Source organism: Corella eumyota, chromosome 1, assembly GCF_963082875.1.
Source record: "Corella eumyota chromosome 1, kaCorEumy4.1, whole genome shotgun sequence".
In the NCBI taxonomy this organism is placed as follows: Eukaryota; Metazoa; Chordata; class Ascidiacea; order Phlebobranchia; family Corellidae; genus Corella; species Corella eumyota.
In genome coordinates this window covers 18,408,171-18,427,932 of record NC_137490.1, presented here as the reverse complement: position 1 = coordinate 18,427,932, position 19,762 = coordinate 18,408,171, and the positions used below count along the sequence as shown (strand labels likewise).

At 27.6% G+C, this 19,762-nt stretch overlaps 4 protein-coding genes across 4 annotated transcripts; all 4 read right to left on the bottom strand.

The window, feature by feature from the left end:
• Positions 1–6,204: 6,204 nt before the first annotated feature.
• LOC145740689 (transmembrane 9 superfamily member 3-like) lies at positions 6,205–12,473 on the bottom strand. The gene is made up of 15 exons (XM_082558518.1): positions 12,342–12,473; positions 11,962–12,044; positions 11,624–11,739; positions 11,007–11,129; positions 10,560–10,720; positions 9,855–9,932; positions 9,502–9,633; positions 9,081–9,247; positions 8,663–8,757; positions 8,281–8,411; positions 7,753–7,961; positions 7,293–7,439; positions 7,130–7,213; positions 6,972–7,048; positions 6,205–6,846 (listed from the first exon to the last, which is right to left on the bottom strand). Exons 1-15 carry the CDS (start codon positions 12,405–12,407, stop codon positions 6,779–6,781), a joined length of 1,737 nt encoding a protein of 578 aa, XP_082414644.1. The 5' UTR covers positions 12,408–12,473; the 3' UTR covers positions 6,205–6,778.
• Positions 12,474–13,550: 1,077 nt separating this feature from the next.
• LOC145763482 (transmembrane protein 135-like) lies at positions 13,551–15,346 on the bottom strand. The gene is made up of 7 exons (XM_082574938.1): positions 15,281–15,346; positions 15,108–15,192; positions 14,831–14,989; positions 14,599–14,742; positions 14,358–14,456; positions 14,153–14,220; positions 13,551–14,022 (listed from the first exon to the last, which is right to left on the bottom strand). Exons 3-7 carry the CDS (start codon positions 14,966–14,968, stop codon positions 13,872–13,874), a joined length of 600 nt encoding a protein of 199 aa, XP_082431064.1. The 5' UTR covers positions 14,969–14,989; positions 15,108–15,192; positions 15,281–15,346; the 3' UTR covers positions 13,551–13,871.
• Positions 15,347–15,348: 2 nt separating this feature from the next.
• Positions 15,349–16,400, bottom strand: LOC145763483 (transmembrane protein 135-like). The gene is made up of 6 exons (XM_082574939.1): positions 16,189–16,400; positions 15,960–16,096; positions 15,806–15,895; positions 15,703–15,736; positions 15,573–15,638; positions 15,349–15,472 (listed from the first exon to the last, which is right to left on the bottom strand). The coding sequence occupies exons 1-6, from the start codon at positions 16,363–16,365 to the stop codon at positions 15,422–15,424; spliced, it is 555 nt and encodes a 184-aa protein (XP_082431065.1). The 5' UTR covers positions 16,366–16,400; the 3' UTR covers positions 15,349–15,421.
• A 250-nt stretch (positions 16,401–16,650) lies between these two features.
• On the bottom strand, positions 16,651–19,566 carry LOC145756512 (transmembrane protein 135-like). The gene is made up of 13 exons (XM_082572372.1): positions 19,353–19,566; positions 19,009–19,145; positions 18,836–18,925; positions 18,715–18,748; positions 18,588–18,653; positions 18,421–18,467; positions 18,256–18,342; positions 18,068–18,146; positions 17,688–17,846; positions 17,483–17,626; positions 17,310–17,408; positions 17,113–17,180; positions 16,651–16,966 (listed from the first exon to the last, which is right to left on the bottom strand). Exons 1-13 carry the CDS (start codon positions 19,527–19,529, stop codon positions 16,816–16,818), a joined length of 1,338 nt encoding a protein of 445 aa, XP_082428498.1. The 5' UTR covers positions 19,530–19,566; the 3' UTR covers positions 16,651–16,815.
• Between the last annotated feature and the right edge of the window lie 196 nt (positions 19,567–19,762).

Below are 19,762 nucleotides of genomic sequence, written 5' to 3'. Positions count from 1 at the left end.
GGCATTCCTTTACGCCAGAGCGAAACATCAAATCACTTGTCGGCGCTCAGATGTTGACTTACCATTTTCATGAAGTCAAAAGATTTGAACGTTGGGCGCGTGTTGTTCTTGGTTTAATAAAGAGACATCGCTCTGACAGAGACAAAGCCGGATCATACCAAGTCGACGGACTCGCATGAAAAGAAAAGGTATTTAAAATGAAAACCACACACACACTCCCCAGCTAATTTAACACAACAAGTAGTCCGTGATACAAACAAAAAAGCTAAGCTCTCGTTTCTAAAGTGCTTCTACTTAAGCTTGTACAAATAGATTAAACTGGAATTGAACTTGTGGGGTGCTTCTAAAAATCTATAAGCTAAGAAAACAACATAACGACATTAAATAAATAGACGACGATATTTATTTTTCCGAATCTGAATATTAAAGCTCATTTAATCGTTTTACCCTACTAATATCAATAAGTGGTATTAAACAATAAGCATTTACATTCCTATTCTGATATAAACTATTAATCTACTACTTATGTTGTCTATTCAGTCGATTTATCAGACTTTGTGCGATACTTAACCCAACAACACACGCTCTACAACTGTTCTGCGTGCGCCCACAATACATTCGTACTTCCAGATAATAGAAAATGCCCAAAACATTCAAACGAATTTGAAAAGCGGGTCCACTTCTGACATTTTCGATAGCCACTTGGCCGACGCTCCAGCTACAACCAAGTGTTCTTAGTGCGTTTATTAGGCCGTTGTCGGATTTAACGAATCTGTTTTCTGCTAAACCAACTTAATACTAAAAGACAAAAGAAAACAAAAAGTATAACTTTTTACTCTTTAAACATATACTATTCAAGCATGAAATTCTCCATAAATTTTAGGATATTTTCTCTAGCAAAAAACATTTAATTAATAGAACTTTTAACGTCTTAGAATATAACATGGAAGTTTGTTTAACTAATAATCAAACAACCTATACAGCTCTTCATACAACAAGAGCCTTATGCGGTTAACTCAGCAATCTTGCATTCACCAATCAATGATTAATGATAACTAATTCAAACCAAGCATGTAACTATCATTAACTTAAGGGGCAAGTTTATCAATCTAAAATCGAAATCGAATTTCAAATAACGTAAAATAGATCGGTTTAGATTTCGTTTAGATGGCATCTATTGCCCACCTGCTGGTTTTAAAACAAATTTATTTTGACAAACGAACCGTGGTCTCATTTCTTTTAATGTTTACGTACAAGTTAACATAATGAGGATCATTATATTGTGGTTTAATATAGTTAATATCAGTGCGGTGTAAATTGACGCCGGCTCGAGCGTTTATCAAAATAATTGACGATTACATCATTTAATTTTATTAAAAACTCGACTACACAGCCGCTGGCATATCCTAAATCTTATTTGTTTTAGGTAAGTACGGTCTGGAAACCAGCAATTACTACTATTCAAGTGCCCAGACCAATATAGCGGAGGCCCGAAAGCCTAAACTTCTTTAAAATACCAAAGCACGTCAGGGACTTTAATAATTTGCCCATTTAGCCTGATTTCAGCTATTAACGTGACGTTTGCAAAATTGAAGCACGAATATTGAACAAGCGATATCTCCTTGTATTTTAGCGGTCTCCTGGCCAGCAATTATTCTTTTAAAATTGCCACACACCTACGAAGAACAAGACTGAGTTTCGAGGCATGCTTTACTCGTTGAAAAGAGGCGACTTTAAAATGATTATTAACCTACGTAATAGACATAACAACAACATAGAACAATACTCACGTGACCGCCAAATTTAATCACGTGACCGCCAAAGCTTCAACCTTGTACTTCTAAGAATTATACAAAAACCACAAAATGGCATTCTACTTGAGTTAATTATTATTTAGTCTCGGAAAGGGCTTAGAGTTTAGGACACAAACATCAATTTGTCGAACATAATGTACGGAAAAAGGTTCATCAGACTTGTGGTCAGGTGATTGCGCGACGATAAAAACTTAACAATGTGCCCCGGGTATTAAACCTAGCCTAAGTACGTGTGCCATAACAAGTTCGGCACGCGACAAAGTTTATCCTTCATGTTTTTATTCATTTTCCGGCAACCAAGACCCAAATCAAAACTAATCAGCGAACTTGGCCAAGCAAGTAATTCGATTTCGTTTTGTTTTCCTTTTAAATCAAGCGGACGGGGAAGAAATAATTTAATTCCAGTGCCCTGATAATTAAATATCCTAAAATAATTTTTATTCAAAATTACTAAAATATAAACAATTTCCAAGGCAAAGGAATAAAGTTAATTATAATTAAGTTTAATAAAATTTACTAAAATCTATATACCCTAATTTAATTCAACTTTTTACTTTAAAACCTTTACTTTAAAACTATTCTATAGAACGTTTTAAAACATGTTACAAAAAAAATACTATTTTAAATATCTTACAAAATTTTCTACCACATATATTTATTAAAACCTCACTGTTAAATTTTTAACAATAATTTAATGGTTAAAAATTATATATAACCTAAGTTAAACTCTCCGCAAACGTCGACTTAAATGAGCGATTTAATTCAGATAATACCGGATACATTTAAAAGATTGAACATAAAATATCAGACTAGTTTAACAGACAATTAGTTCAAGTATAAAAATATCAGTGCGTCGAAACACCGAGGCGCCCATGTAATTAACGTATCTCATATAGGCGTGTTTTAAACTTCAAACATTTCAAGAATATTTTTAAAGCAAAAATCTGCATGTGTAGTGAACGGTTGGGCTATTATTAATATCGAAATTTATTTTTAAAAATTCCGGGATTTAGTAAAATTCCGAAATGTCGATGTTATTTGGAAAATTTGTTACGAAAATAATTTCTAAAAATATTTAAAATAATCGGCTTAAAAATGCAAAATTTTTATTAAAAATTTATAGAAGAATAGGCACCAAAACTTTGACCTATAAAGATCACGAATAAAAAAAATTGTATATACAAATTTGCTAAAAATATTCAAAAATTTAAATTGTAATTTTAAACTAAAAAAGTTCATGATATTATAATCCACTTAATCCAATAAACAGTTTTTACATAAACTTTATAAATTTTAAATTCTCATTCGAAATTAAATCCGCTAAGTCAAAACAAAAACGAGAAAAATCAACTTTTCTGTGGCTAAAAATTCCCGCCAAGTTTATGAGTAACGACCACGTTAAGGAGATTTAGGTAAACAAGACATACAGTTATTAAAATCCAGTGTTTATACCATACGGTCTGTCAAACCTTATTAAAAACAAGCCATGATATAAAGGCAAAGTACTGTGTTTTTCAGTAACGGTTTATTTGCAAACACAAGTTTACTTTTAATCGGATAGCCTACATTTTCTAAGCCGCTACCCCCGGGCATTGATGTTCAAAAAGTGGAGAAAACACGTATAATATGAATGCTAAAACAAGTTGTTAAACGCGGTATCTAAAATGTAATTCTTTTTAAGTTTTGTTATTACATCTGCTGTGCAATACATCAAAATTAAAACTGAAAAATAGGAGGTGTTTTCGTAATTACTTACTTTCTGTTTGCGCAATTCTATTACAGCTGTGTTTTTTATTTAGTGTGTAAACTATTGTGCACACAAATAATAATTAAACACAAGTTTATCGTTATTAATTCTCCTATAGAATTCTATGCGAGAAAAATAATGTTACAGACAGACATAGACTTTAGTATAATCTTATCAGTTACAGGCAAATTTTACATGTAAAAATGATGTCATTAGTCAAAATGGATCCGTATTACTTACATTTTACCCTGAACACGTGTTTCATATTATGTTTAACACAAAAAATACATTACGACAAAACATGGAAATTGGTAAAATACACAATTCTTAATAAATTTATCACCTTTAACATATATGTTAATGTATATTACATTATAACTAGGATTTTCTGTAATGAAAAAATGACAACAAAAGTGTCCTGCGCTATCTAAACAATGAAAAAAACATTATTGCGCATTGTCAGTACAGAACTGCTTATGACAAAGTTAAATTAATAATTAATCTGTTAGTAAATTATCATAAAAATCGAATACCCTAATTTTAATTTTTTTATCGTCTATATCAATTTTAATTTAAAATTATTTTTGAATGTCCAACAAATTTACCTAAAACAAAACTACTGTAACTTTAATCCGATTTTAAAATTTAAAACACTTTCGAATAGAACTGATCTACACTTGATAAGCATTAGTTAGATCCACACTACTCACTCACGCTGTTTTTTCTAAACTTTGAAAAACCGAAGCATGAACGATCTGTCATTATAGTAATCTCGCGCAACTTTCTAACCAACTCGTTTCGCATAAACTGTTGTAAAAAGCCTGCAAGTTGTTGATACTAGCCTCAACTCCCTCTCTCGTTTTTATTCTCTTCTTTCTCTTCCCCTTTTTTCCTCTGAAGTTTTCGTAAGGTGCAAGAAAAGATTCCTATGCTAATATTTGCCTGAATCTGATCAATGGCCAGACATTTTCGGGTACAAAGAGGTAGTATTTGTGTAAATGACGTCACCAAAAGAAGCATTATAATTTTTGAAGCGCGTACTGGAATTTTAAGATGCAGAAAAAAAGTAAACGCAATAAACAAGACCGCTAATTTCCTTACCATAATTCATACTTACAGATACAGACATGATAACTCTCACTTATATAGACAGACGCCATAACTTAAACTTCTATGTAATTTTCTTTAAAAGCAACTTTGCGGTCTGGGCTTAAATCTATGATAATTATTGTATGCAATATATGCTGCGCGTGCTAAAGAAATAAATTGTTTTTTTTCGCTGTATGTGTGGCCAAAAATATATTACTTTAACTTTTTAAGCATTTACGATAAAAATTTATCTTAAATCAATAACCAAATTCAAAATTAAAATTTATGAACCAATAAAAAGAGGTTTTAGTCCAAAATAAAACAAATCACTATGAAATAAAATGCTAAACCAGGTAAATTTGCTACAATGTAAACAGTCTAACTTATAAAAAATAAATCGTCAGGCATGATCGGTTTAGAACACTACAGGTCTTAGTCCAATAATCCAAAACAACTTTGATATTTAAGTTTTGGATTAAATGACATGGTTTATTTAATATGAGGCTTGAATGCGTTTTGATTGAGAATACCGTCGTTTTGTTTTAGGGCAAGTTACCTAGCATTCCATTTTTAGCATAGCACTTATTAACCCGATATCTGTATAAATAATAATAAGTTAAGCCACAAATTATATCAATATTTTCTTCCCACGTCTCAGTAACAGCGCGTTTAAGCATTCCCACGCCAGCAACATGACTTTATTTAATTCAAACGCTGCATTCCCTGGGCGGATGGGCTTTATACAGCCTTTTAGTCGCCGAATAACGTAGTTAAAATCTATTAGCGTTTCGCGCCGTTCGACGCCCCATTCAGCGCGCTGGAATATAACTTTTACAACTTCCTCGCTAGCTAATAACTCTTTTGACCCAAATATGAGGTAATTGTTTTTCTAGCTACGGTTGACTTTAAATAATACGGTAAATTTCCACCTACGCTTCAAAAAACTAAGACCTAGTTGCCTGGAAAGCTTTAAACCTATAGAAAACCCGTTACGTTAAACATTACCCTAAGATTAAAGAGCATAAGAGACCACATGGTCTATATAGGCTTACCACCTCACCAGTTAAGATTGTTGTTTTAATTAAACGAAGAAAGAAATTAAAGCACTTGGACGGTTGCCCCCCGCATGGCCAAAATCAAACCACCGAATTTAAAAATGTGAAGGAGGTTTAAATATAGCTTAATTTTTATGCAATATTCATTATACTTAATATATAGCCAATGCAAAAATCTTACAAGAGAAACATAATATTAAAGTGCAAGAATAACAAAAGTGTTTGACCAATTTGCATCACTTGTAGTTTACGATCCTCGCTAATTTTTTTATTACTTTAACGTTTCTTTAAAATGTATTACTTTAACCCTATATATATTCAATAAACCCTAACTCTATAATCAGTTAATCATTATTGGAAACTGTAAAATATCTAAAAAATTTTACATTAATTATATCTTGTATGTTCAGTACAAATCTTTAGACCCATTTTTATTTAATATACGATAAAAAGGAATTCAGCATTACTATATTGTACAAATAAAAACACGAATATCTATATTATTCTTCTAATAAATTAAACAGCCTTTAAATATGATTCAATTAAAGAAAGCTAAGAACGTATATTAATGTGTAGTAACTACTTAAAAACAAACTTAATATTTCTTGGATGGAAATAAATGTTTTAACATACGAGCCTATATTTTCAGACATATGTGTATTGTATAGTTATCTTAATGGGGCGTCAGTTTTAAGTTATAATTTAACAAATATTGCTAGTTTAAATAAAATAATACGTTAAATAATATATCCTTCTTAAATAAAAAGTATGTTATTTACGAGTTTTAAAACAGAAAAATACACACATTTGCATTTTTTTTTGTTTTTCAGTAATAAAAGTTTAAAAACGCGCAGTTTGGAATACTCAACAACAAAAATGTGTCAAACTACTTTAAAATAAAATGCCACCAAGCAAAAATAATTACAAGTAATTAAAATGTTTTTCGCGAAAAAATCGTTTTTATTCTTAGCGTCAGTTTTTTTTTTAAGTGCGCGTTTGGAGCAATTTTTTCAGCTTCAATATTATAAGACTATTTTATAGCAACTGCACATTCGGTTGTATTCGTCTTTTTCTCAGTCAATTTTTACATAGGTGTAAATCTTTCGGACAAAAAGGCTGGTGCCCATAAAACCTAAGGCACCTGAAAAAAAAAATTAAAAATTAATTTTGTAAATTCCACAATCTACAGTAAAGCACAAAAAACAAATAAAAATTGTCATTATTTTTTTATTTACATGAATTCTGCTAATTTTAATATTAACTTACCGCACATCAGGCCCAATGCTATGCTAAATACTGCCATATACCCAAAGTAGTAGGTAGTCTGGAATAAGCCATACATTCTACACAAAAAAAACATTAGTTTAAACAAAACATAATACATGAAAAATAGCATCACTTTATTAGAGAAACAAAATACTTACTTGGTCTTAAAAAAGAAGTAATAAAATGAATAAAGATAAACATAGCCGGCTGTTGAGCTAGCTGCTAAAAAGCTTGTCCATTGCCTAAAAATTAAAAAAATATTAAAGATTTAGATTAAAAATAAAAAATAAAATTGATAAACAAAAAATAAACAAAATTTACCATCTATAATCCTCTGCGTTGAGTAGAAAATATGTGCATACAATAGTGACACACACAGTCACTATAGTAAGAATTACAAGCACTAATAAAGTGAATCCATAAACGTAATATATCTTGTAAGCCCAGAATGAAGTAAAGATGAAATACCTAAAAATTTAAAAATTTAGGATTACAAATTTAAAATGTATTTTGTAGATGCAAAATATATTAGAAAGTTAGAATGTCTAAGGCATAAAAAAAGAGGAAACAAAATACTAATTTGTCTCAGTAACTGTTTAAAATATTTGCAAACCTTTGGGACAAATTTTATTAAGTTAATAAAATTAAATTAAAAGGTTATACTAATAAATTTACACTAAAAAATATCTTAATAATACAACAACAACTAGAAATAAATAAAATGAAATAAAAACTAAAAAAATCAACCAAAAAAAAAAAAAGACAAATTTTTTTTACTTACATCTCAATAAATATGGAACCGAAGGGAAGAATTCCACCGAGACAAGCAATAACACTTGGTTCCATGAACCAACGTTTACTGGGGATGGGTCGAGGGACGGCGTTGATTCTACAAGGTGGGCTACTAGTCCCCGAGATATTGCGACCCAGTATGGTCCCAATAAGGGTAAGGGGTAAGATCACAAATAGTAAGATGCATAACATAGCAATCTAATTAAAAAATAATAATTTAATTAAAATGAAAATTTGAGTATTTGTAGTTAAAATATAATATACTTTTGGTAAGTGTAAAATTTAAACATAATCTCGAAAACCACAAAAATGTGGCTTCTATTTATCTTTTAAATCAAAAAACAAATCAATTTAATAACCCAGTTTAAATTTAAATCTGAAAAAGTGTGTTTTATGTCATATTAAAAGTTTTTTTCAAAGCATATTTAAAGATTCTTATAGCATAAAAAATAAGCTACAATTTAGGCATACAAAATTCTATAAAAAATTAAGGATTTATTGAGTTTAAAAAATTTACCATGGTGCCGAATGGGATAGCCCGGGAAGCATGATAATACATTGCAATGAAGTTGATGAAAAAAGCTGTTCCAGAGACCATAGAAGGAAGTAGGAAGGCACTTACAACCATTTCTTTAATCCAATGTTTACCTTTAATATACAAAAAATAATATCTTTATTACAAGTTAAATGTGTATACTTTTCTACAAGTGTAAACATTACATTGTAAAATATAAAATTTTAATAAAACAAACAAAAACTGAAATTAAAATGCAGAAGATCTAGAGGTCCTAAAATACAAAAAATTTATTATTTTACACAAACGCAAATTTGTTACAAAATAAACAAATTTAGTAAGTTAGATAATAGTTATAAAATTTATGAGTTGTAAAATTACTTACCTCCCATCTTAGCATACAAAGATCCACCAGAATAACCATTGATTGGTGATAATGCTGCATACACAAACACTGCTGTACTTACTACAGTTCCTCTCCTACAATATACAATATTAATTTAAGATAAAAACTTTTAATTTAATAAAAAGATTAAATGTAATTTTGTTATTCAATATCGAAAGTAAAATATTAGTAAGTAATGGCTAAGTATAAAAATATATTCGACAAGTACATGCACTATCTAGATGCATTATCAAATAAAACATTGGACAATATGAACATGTACATAAACATTCAATTAAAATACAGCTCTTAGGTTGGGCATTTAATTACTAAATTCCAAGAATTTAAGAGTTAATAAAAAGTGGGTTGAAATGACAATTTTTTAACTGCTTGTTTTTATTTAAAAATTCTATCTTACTCAGTATATAGATCTCCAACCATAACGAATAAAATGACAGCCAATGAGGTTGAGAGAACATGAGCCCCTGAGCCAATGAGGGCGGAGAACAGAAGTGGGTGTGTGACAGGTCTGAAAACATCACCGTGGATTTGTTTCCAACCATATTCATCTCCCAAATCTCTTTCCTAAAAAATAAAAAAAGAAATAAAAAAAAATGTTTTTTAAAATGTTAGTATATAGCCTATTCTAAATAACAATATTTTACCCTTTTTATCTTGATAAGAAAAGAATTTAAGCAAAACATTTAAAATGCTTTAAATATATATATAAAATATTGTAAACAAAAAAATCTAGATAAAAAACTAAACTAAAACCGGTTACAAATATAACAAAATTTTAAACTAAACAATTACGAAAAAATTTTGTTTTATTTTTTTACCATATCATCAAGGTCATCATCTTTACTATATCGAGCATAATCTTTTCTTAATGTCCTCATTAATATCATAGATACCAACCCAACTAAGAAGATTACCATCATGAATGAATTAAATATAGAAAACCAATGGATCTAAAAAATATTAAAGGTCAGAATTGTTTAAATAATGGGTTGATTGTAACTTACTTTAAATGGAAATTTTAAAAAGACAATAAAGTATTGTAAATTTGTAAGAGTCTGGTAAATAATAAGAGAAGTAAAATTTAACATAAAGAAGGATGGTATATTATATAAAAATATAAATTTAGAAACCTTGCAACTTAATATGAGTTAACTTAAAAAATGTAACTTACTCGATGTTGAAAAAAGCTGGGATCCAAATATTTTTCATATCGATCTCTAAATGTCATGTCAGAAATTTTCCATATTACCTTTAAAAAAACAAAAAAGGTTTTATTACCAAAAATAGAACAACGTACAAATATTAATGATAAACAAAACATGTAATAGGTGGGAATGATATGATATAATATAAACATAAATAGCTTCATTTAATTAGTTGGACTAGTCATTGGCCACCTTCATTGGGCTGCATTTTAACTGTTGTAGTATAGACACAACTTACTACTTATATAAGCTTATGATACCCTTGCACATAAACTGCAGTTTTTTTTTTTTGAAGACTTTTAAATTGTTTATATATAAATGTATTTATAATATTTATCGTCCAATAAGCCCCATTACTTAAAGATTAACTTAAAAAAGTCCAGTATTGTGGCAAACTGGTTATGGCGTTAAACTATGAGCCGAAAGGTTTTGAGTTTAAGCCCACCAATGCCTCACTATTTGCCTTTGAGCCTGGATTTACAGATAGCTCAAACACGTCCCAAAAACACACCCTTACCCGATAAAAGTACCAAAAAACCCACCCCGTAAGAGAATATAAAACCTTTCCCATTAGGGAATATAAGGAATATTTTAAATTTGTGTATATACAATTCCATATAAAAACCAGCCGACATTTGTAATAAAAATGCCTCATTTTGTTTGTAACTTACTTCGTATGTAAATTGAATTTTGATATTAGGTTGCAATTTAATTTTCTTATCACTGGTGAGATTGATGTCAACAATTTGATCGTCATTATATCCAATTTCAAGTTTCTTGTGAGTCCACATATAATGTTCTTCCGAATTTTCATCCATTTCACCAACTATACCTGTTGTTAAAATTGTTTATATTAAAAAAGAGTGTCCTGCGGTGGAATAAAAATATAAAAAAGTAAATTATGCATATATATACCTAAAAATACAAGATTATATAGTTAATTTGTCCTATTGAACAAAGACAAATCATATATATATAATCATTTTTTTTTATGTAAAAATGTTTGAAAAAAAAAATATATATAAATCAAATTTGACAATAATCTATTACAAAATAGTTCCCAATATTGGATTATAAAATAATTGTTATATCATGATTATAAAACACAATATTCCTACCCCAAATAGGCAGATCATCCATGTACATTTGATACCAATAATGATTATTAACAGCATACACAAACGAATCATATTTCTTTTTATCCAAATCTATTTCACAGTACTTTGTTGCAAGTACATTATCTAAAAAAAATAAATATTAATTTAGGATTTTTATAACAAGTTGTATAACACAGCCTATCTAAGTATTATTTATTTAATATTTTATTTATCAAAATTAAAAAATGCTTTTTTTTCCAATTAAAACAATATGTACAGCATGGTGTAATGGTAAGAACACTTGCTACACTATATGAGCTTATGGGTTCAATCTGCACTACTCTCATGCTATAGCCCTTGAGGAAGGCGCTATAAATGATTAAACTCCTGCTTAGGTAGTACTTAATCAGCAGTTTAGTTATCAGGCAATTATAATCTATAATACCCCAAACTACAAACAACTAGAGACTGGGGAGGGGTAACTAATATTACTTTATGTTTAGATCATGCAGTCAACCTTTTCACAACGAGAATAAAGATAAAATAGTCATATACCATTATGTTAACTATATTAAGTAGAATACTTTCGATATGTGGTATAGATATAAATAATAGAATACACACTAAGTTATTTTTACCTTTAAATTTAATGTCCAAGCCACTATATTTTAACTCCACACCCTGAAGAGCATCACCCAAGTTTTCATGATGTCGATCTATCTTACTTTCTTTCGCTCCCTTGCAGAATGGTAATCTAGGATAAAACATAAAACTTAGATTTCACCCTTCTGCTAAAATTAACACCAATCAATACCCAAAATAGATTGCCTATAACATTAAATCAGTGCAGTTTTAAAATGTTATATTTTGGAGCGTTCAGCTATTTTGAAACATTTAGCCAAATTATTGTAAATCCATGTTAAAAAACAATTTGTAATTATGAAATACAGTTACATATATTTACACATCGCTTTACCTGAAATACTCATAAGTTTCCTGCCTATTGTGGTATGGACCAACTGTGTTCATCCATAATAATATATCCTCACCATCTTTATACTAAACAAATTGTAATATCATTACATTAAATTTTGTGTTAGAAGTTAAAAAATATTGTAAACACAAAATTTAAAAACTTATTAAAACAATAACTGTTGTTAAACAAAAAACTTAAAAAAAGTTTAAATTAAAAAATAATTATACAAACGAAAAAAGTGCTAATAGAAGTGTTATTAATGTAATTACAACATTATAATTAGTATTGAGAGAACTTAAAATTAAACGTCATTAGAAATTTAAATAAAGTAGTTTTCAATTTTAAACAAGTTTTTGACAATTAAAAGAAGTTATACTTACAATATGACTATCTTCATCTGCTAGTACCAAACCAATAAAAATTATCGCTAAAAGTTGTTTAAACATCCTAAATTATATATATCTTCAAAAAATATTTGAAAATCATTATTTAAAGTGCTATAATTTTAATGCTCACATTACTAAAAGACAGTTTAAAAACTAACTAAATAAGTTTACAACAAAATGTGTTTTTAATGTGTTAGTACTGTCACCACACAATGGAAAACAAAACCTGTTAAACCAGACTGACTAGTCTGGTGATTAAATAACAAAGGATTTATTTTTTGCCATGCTGGGTCCAATTTAGTAAATAAATAAAAAGTAACTGCAATAAAATATTAATTAAAAAAAAAATTTTCAAAGATTAAAACTTAGCATACCACATGTAAATATATATGCGGCATTAATTTTTTACTTATATATTACATATTAAAAAGTTCACAATAAATATGAATATTTTTTGTACATTATCTTAAATATAAATCAACCTTACAATAGTACAATTTACAACTTTTATTGATAATTTAAAAGAATATCTATAAAAAAAGTTATTAGATATTAAGACTGTTAAAAATGTGGGTTTGTTAGCCTTATGTTATTGTGTTAGTTTTATGATAACAAAGTATTGACTATACAAATACTTTATTTATACAGAAATATCCCTAAATAAAGTGTCTAATAGTAAAATTTATTTTACAATTTATCTGCCTATAAACCAAATTCGAACTAATTGATAAAATCACTTTATTTATACGATTTTAGATATTTATACGATTTTTGACACTTTGGCTTTCGTCTCCAATTAAAAATACAAAGTTATATTGTCACATATTTCTAGAAATCATTATGTATATTTAATTGTTTTATATATTGTGCAGAAGGCGTGAAAACGCTTGGCTTAGCTTGCCAAACTACCTTTCTCTGTACTTTAACAGCTGATCTCAGCCACGCAATCCGTTTTTATTTTTTACCGGAAAACATAGAAAACTTATAAAATTTTACACTTTATCCTCATTTTTTTAACATTTTTACTTTGTTTTATTTCTATTTTAACTAAAAAAATATTTAATTAATTCATACATCGAATTTATATTATATGAATTTATTTTTTGTGTATTATTTGGCTAGTACTAATATTTATTAAATAGGTAATAAAAATAATAAAAACTTGAGTACACATAAAAATGGTGCAAATACCTAGAGGTGTGCAGCAAAGTAACATTAGTCTTGTATAAACACAAAAAGATGTATAGGAAATAAAATTTATCAACTTAAATCTAGTGTATATGCGGCAGCGTGTATATAAAAGTCAAATTAATAAGTGCACAGCATTGTTAATATTGCATCGCCCTGAAACATCTAGTACAACTTTCTGCAATAAACAACTAGTACAATATTGCAATAACATAAAAAGGCAGATATAAATATTGCTTAAAAATTGGGCCATACCCGTCAAAAAAATAAAAGTAATATTAATATGTAGGCAAGATAACATAAAAAAAATGCATAAGATAAGCCCACATAAAATTCCTAAACAATCCATTTTCCATGCTTTTTTAACAAAGCAATAACATCTTTTGATTTCACGAAATTTGGATCAAGGTTAGGAATATAATTAGGAAACATTTTTGATGCATTTGCTCCAAATGGATCAAACAATTTTCGAAAGATTCCAGAAAATCTAAAAAGCACAAAAAAACTATTAAAAAAAACAGCAGAATAGCATATACCTAATAGTTATGCTGCAATATTTACCATAAATAATTCTGTTAATTTATATTCCTGAAAACTTGCAAAAAAAATTAACATACCTTCCTCCACTAACTTGGTCAACAAATTTAAAATAAGAAGGTCGCATAGTATGGGGTTCAACACCTGCCTAAAAATGCATTTAAAGGAAATTAACTTTATGTTTAGTTGTTTATGAGTTTAAATTTTCACTTATAATTTTTGATTTATAAAGCCACAAAATATTTAGACTTAAGGTTTGTTGTATGTTCATAAATTAATTTTTACCGAATATCCAATAATTGCCAAACTTAATGAATAAATATAAATCGAAAGATGAGGTATAAATGGTAGTTTTCCAGACTTAACTCCTTTTAAGCCAATAATCTAAATACAACAAAAATTATATTATAAAACCTATTTATGTTTTTTTTTGCTTGGTTAAACAATTTTTTGTATTTTTAAAATCTATAAAATAATTTATAAATGTATATATATATACGGTGTTTAAATATATAAAGCTTAATACCTCTATTAGTTTGAATATAAGGTAGAGAGAAATAGTCGAACTCTTGTAAAAGTAACTTGAAAATCCAGCTACAAAACCAGCAATACCTCCATAAAGAGTTGGATTTTTTTGATTTGTTGTCCAGCATAATAAACAATTTGTTAACTAAAAATTAGGTGTATTTTAAAAAACATTTTTTATACTATAATAAATATTTTACAAAAGCTATCTGACAACAACATAATATTTGTACCTTGTATAAAAACGTGAATCCACCTAAAAATTTAGCAATCGAAAATTGTGTCATAATTTTTTTAAGTCCCGGGTATCGTTTTCCCTTTGATTTTATTAATCGCAAAACATTGATTATTAATTCTATTCCATAACCCATTGCAAACTGTTGGACACCACCCTTTAAAAAAAAAATTTTACCTATTTTAAAAGTTTACAAAAATTTTATCACAAAATGACTAAATATTAAAAAATTAATTATTTATAGTTGTTTAATACCATTTTAAATTTGTTTATACCTTTATAACATGCTCAACACATCCATTTTCATGATCACAGAGCTTATGTGTTACTGTGCATGGCCATCCTTTTAAAATTCTTTTACTATAATTATAAAAGTAAATAAATGCAATTCTATACACTTAGACGACAAATTAAATGTATAACACCTTGAATATAAATATTTACTAACCTGTTTAAAAGTTTGCAATTTAGGTATTCTTTTTCAACCAAATACTTCACAGAATTTTGAAAAGATTTCGGCAGACCTCCAGGAGTTCTTAAAATTTTACTTGAATTATTTTCGACTTTATTACACAGTTGACCTAATAAATTACCTGTATAGTGCCATTATTCCAGCAGTTGCAATACTAAATATTAATACCTTTAAACAAAAATATTGAAAACTTAGTAAATGTTAGAATAATTTTTAAAATATATATGCTAATAATTCATTAATATTATAAATTTTTTAACAAGCTTACCTCTCCATTAGGTATGCTTTTTATCAAGTTTCTTGAAACAGCCATATTAAATAATATTTCTGCTGCCTAAAGCAAAAAACTCTTATTTAGTAAATAAAAGTAAATATTTCGCTAATACAGTTTTACTTACTAAGTTCAATAAATAAATTGCAAGCATCCCTCTTCTAAAAAAATAAAGATAATCCATTACAAAAATAATGTTTTATAAACTGTAATAACAAAGTATACCCTACCTTGATTTTCTTTCAATTAAAATACTCAAACAACCAGAAAACAGACCACAAGCTGCAAAATGCCATCTAAAAAAACTTCCCAATGCATGTCTAAATAAAACAAAACTAGTTTAACATAATATTTCCAAATAATTAAATTTTTAGATTTATTTACCTTATTCCACAAAGAAATATCAAAAACAAACTTCCATTTGCAGTTAGAAATAAAGTTGATCGTATTATATTTTGAGGTAATTTTTTTAGTTGCAACCAAATATCTTCCCTTTTTCTAATCTTAAGGGCATGTGTTACCTAAAATTTACCAATAAATAAAATGGCCTAAAAATAACTAAGACGATAAAATATACATATCCAAAAATTATTTAGTTTATTGACATGCTCACCAAGTAGAACACAAAGTAAGCCTTAAATGACATTTTCATAACATCTTTGGCAACGTCAAGCAATGCAGTACTACAATAAGGTGTCCATGTATGAGCTACTTCATAACAAGTATATGGAACAGAGTCGTTTATTGACTTTAATGCCTCACAAACTGCATGCTTACTTAATACAGCCATGGTCTAAACAAAAGGCATTGCCTACCCTAACCCTAATCTCTAAAAAAAGAAATAGAATTATTATGAAGAATCACAAAACAAAAATTTATTTAATTTTATATACTTGTAAATTATAGCACCAACAACAAAGACGAATCACATATCAATTTTAAAAATGTTTTATATATCGCAACATAATAATATTAAATGCCAAATGTTAATATTAAATGTTTTTAACATAACTGCATATTAAAAAATAGACATAATAGGTTAAAACATGAAAAATCATTGATACCATGCAAAAAAAAAAATTACACTATGATGCGTAAATAAAATTAATGGTAATGCTTTTACTAATAAATTAAAGACAATTGCATAGAATATTAAAAATAAACAAAATAATGATCTAAAAAATAAGCTTTCCTGATTGTATTATTAAATAGTAGTTTAAAAAACAAATTAAACACAATTTTAAACAATCCATTTGCCATGTTGCTTTAATAAATTAATGACATCCTGAGATTTTACATATTTTGGGTTTAAATCCGGAATGTAATTTGGGAATTTTTTTGAAGCATGTGTACCTAATACATCCAACATTTTTCGAAACATGAAAGCAAATCTAAAAAAGTAAAATTTGAAAAAATAAAAAACAAGACAAAAAATAATTACTTAAAATAATTTTAAACATAAATTTTTTATTACTTAAGTGCAATTGCTACGTAATGGTGCTTTGAAAATGCAACTAAAGCAAAAAATTGTACTTACTTTCCCCCACTAACTCCATCAATAAAATTAAAATAAGAAGGTCTGATTTGATGTGGCTCACAACATGCCTAAAATTTAAATACAATTTTTTGTTACTGTTTGAAAAAGCATATTCTAAGTTTACATAAAGCCATACACAAATAATACAACTAGTAACGTCACTAAAGTAATTAATTAGCTTATCAATTTTAATTTACCGTGTGAAGGATTATAGACAGACTGAACGCATAAACATGATTTGCGAAATTTGGAATATTCGGTAGTTTTCCAGCATCAACTCCTTTTAAGCAAAGAATCTATAGACAAAATATTTTTATTTTAAATTTGCCTTTAAAAAAAATGCAACATGTAGAAACAAACAGCGTTTTACCTCTATTAGTTTAAATATAAGGTAGAGAGAAATAGTCGAACTCTTGTAAAAGTAACTTGAAAATCCAGCTACAAAACCAGCAATACCTCCATGAAGAGTTGGATTTTTTTGGTTTGTTGTCCAGCGTAATAAACAGCTTACTAACTGTTCACACAAAATAAATTTATTAAAATAAAAAATTAAAATATTTTTATTGAGAATCTACCTTAAATAAAAATGTGAATCCACCCATAAATTTTGCAATAGAGAATTGTGTAAACATCTTTTTAAGTCCTGGATAATGTTTTCCTCTTGACTTTATTAACCGAAACAAACTGATTGCAATTTCTAATGTGTATCCTATTCCAAATTGCTTTATACTCCCCTAAAAAATTAACAGAGTTATTAAATTTTGCTTTAAAATAAATTTGGTTGTTTTTAAAATTTAATGATTTAAAAAAACAAAAACCTGGTAAATAAATTAATATTGCTACTAACTTTAACTGTGTTGTATGAGTTTGTGCATTTTACCAAAGTTAACTAGATTACTAAGAAAGTAGACTGTAAAAAACTATTATTTATTTGTATAGAAATTAATAATTTTACCTGTAAAACATACGCTACACATCCATTTTTATGATTACAAAGTTCATGTCTTCTTGATATACCAATTTCACTTGATTTTCTGTAAATAAGGTAACAAATTTAATAGTTTTATCTTATATATATACTAAGAAGTACTAAAAATTTGAATAATCAATTGAAAAAATATTTTGGATGAAATATTTATAAACCCGCTTGGTTTTTTGCATGAAATGTCTTCTTTGCCAAAGAAATATTTCACTGAATTATGAAGAGATTTGGGTAATCCATTGTGTGTTCTAAAAAAAACAAATATTTAAATAATGATCAAAAATAAACATTTGGACAAAACAAAATAAAAGATTTATAATGCATACCTATAAAGTGCCATCAACCCAGCAGTGGCTACACTGAATATTAAAATCTAAAAATAAAATAATAAATTTACTTGTTAAAAAAAAATTGTTATAAATTCATCCTTTACAATATATAACTAAAATAACAGTTATTATAGTAGAATATAAAATTTATTATTTAAACTAACCTCTCCATTTGGAATGCTTCTTATTAACTTTCTTGACACAGCCATATTAAATAATATTTCTGCTGTCTAAATAATAACATTTTTTGCAAAAAAAATTCACCATTTAAAATGTCAAATGATTACTTACCAAGTTCAGTAAATATATTGCAAGAAGACCTCTTCTATAAACAAAATAGATCAACATTGGGTTAAACATGTCAGATTCAGTTAATGCGCATGTTAAATAATAAAATGTATCAATTTTTTACCTTGACTTTCTTTCGATTGCAATACTGGTATACCCAGCAAATAGTCCAGCAGCAATACCGTTCCAACGATAAAATCTTCCTAATGCATGCCTGAAAAATAAATTATATTTGCCATTTTAAAATTATTAGTTTTATTTAAGTATACGCCTATTTACTGATTAAACAATAGTTACCTTAGACAACAAAAACCTCCCAAAAAGAGGAACCCGTTGGCCGATAGGAATGCACTGGATTGTAAAATTTCTCCAGGTAGCCTTTTTAATATTCTTTTCAAGTCTTCCTTGTTTTTAATTTTCAAAGCAGAAGTAACCTAAAATGTTGAATTTGAAATTAATTTTTAAAAACTTAATAAACTAAAAACAAATAAAAATTATAAATAAAAGAAAAACAAATACCTAAGTTATTTTTTTAGTTTATATTAAAAAGGCACAGTTTTTAAATAACCTATAGTTTGTGTAGCATAAAAAAAATGTTTATTTCTAAAAAGATTAAAAAAACAATTAAATATTGTTCATACCAAATAAAACATGATGTAACATTTTACGGAAAATTTGAAAGAAGCTTTGACTGTATCAAGAAAAGCAATTGTACAGCTAGGCTCCCATCCATGAGCTACTTCATAGCAAGTGTAAGGAACAGAATCATTTATCGATTTCAACCGTCCACAAACTGCATGCTTGCTTAATACAGTCATTGTTAAAAAATATTTATATTCACCAAAAATTCCTATTTGTTATTGTATCACTGTAACAACAAAATGCATGCTTTTTTAAACATTATAAATAAAATTTAAAAATAAAAATTGAATTTACAGTGTAAATTATTTTATAAAAGATTAATAAATTTATAAACTACAAAATAGCAATGACATTGCAAAATATAACAGTACAGGCCCTGACAACTAACAGACTAATCGTTTTTTTTAAA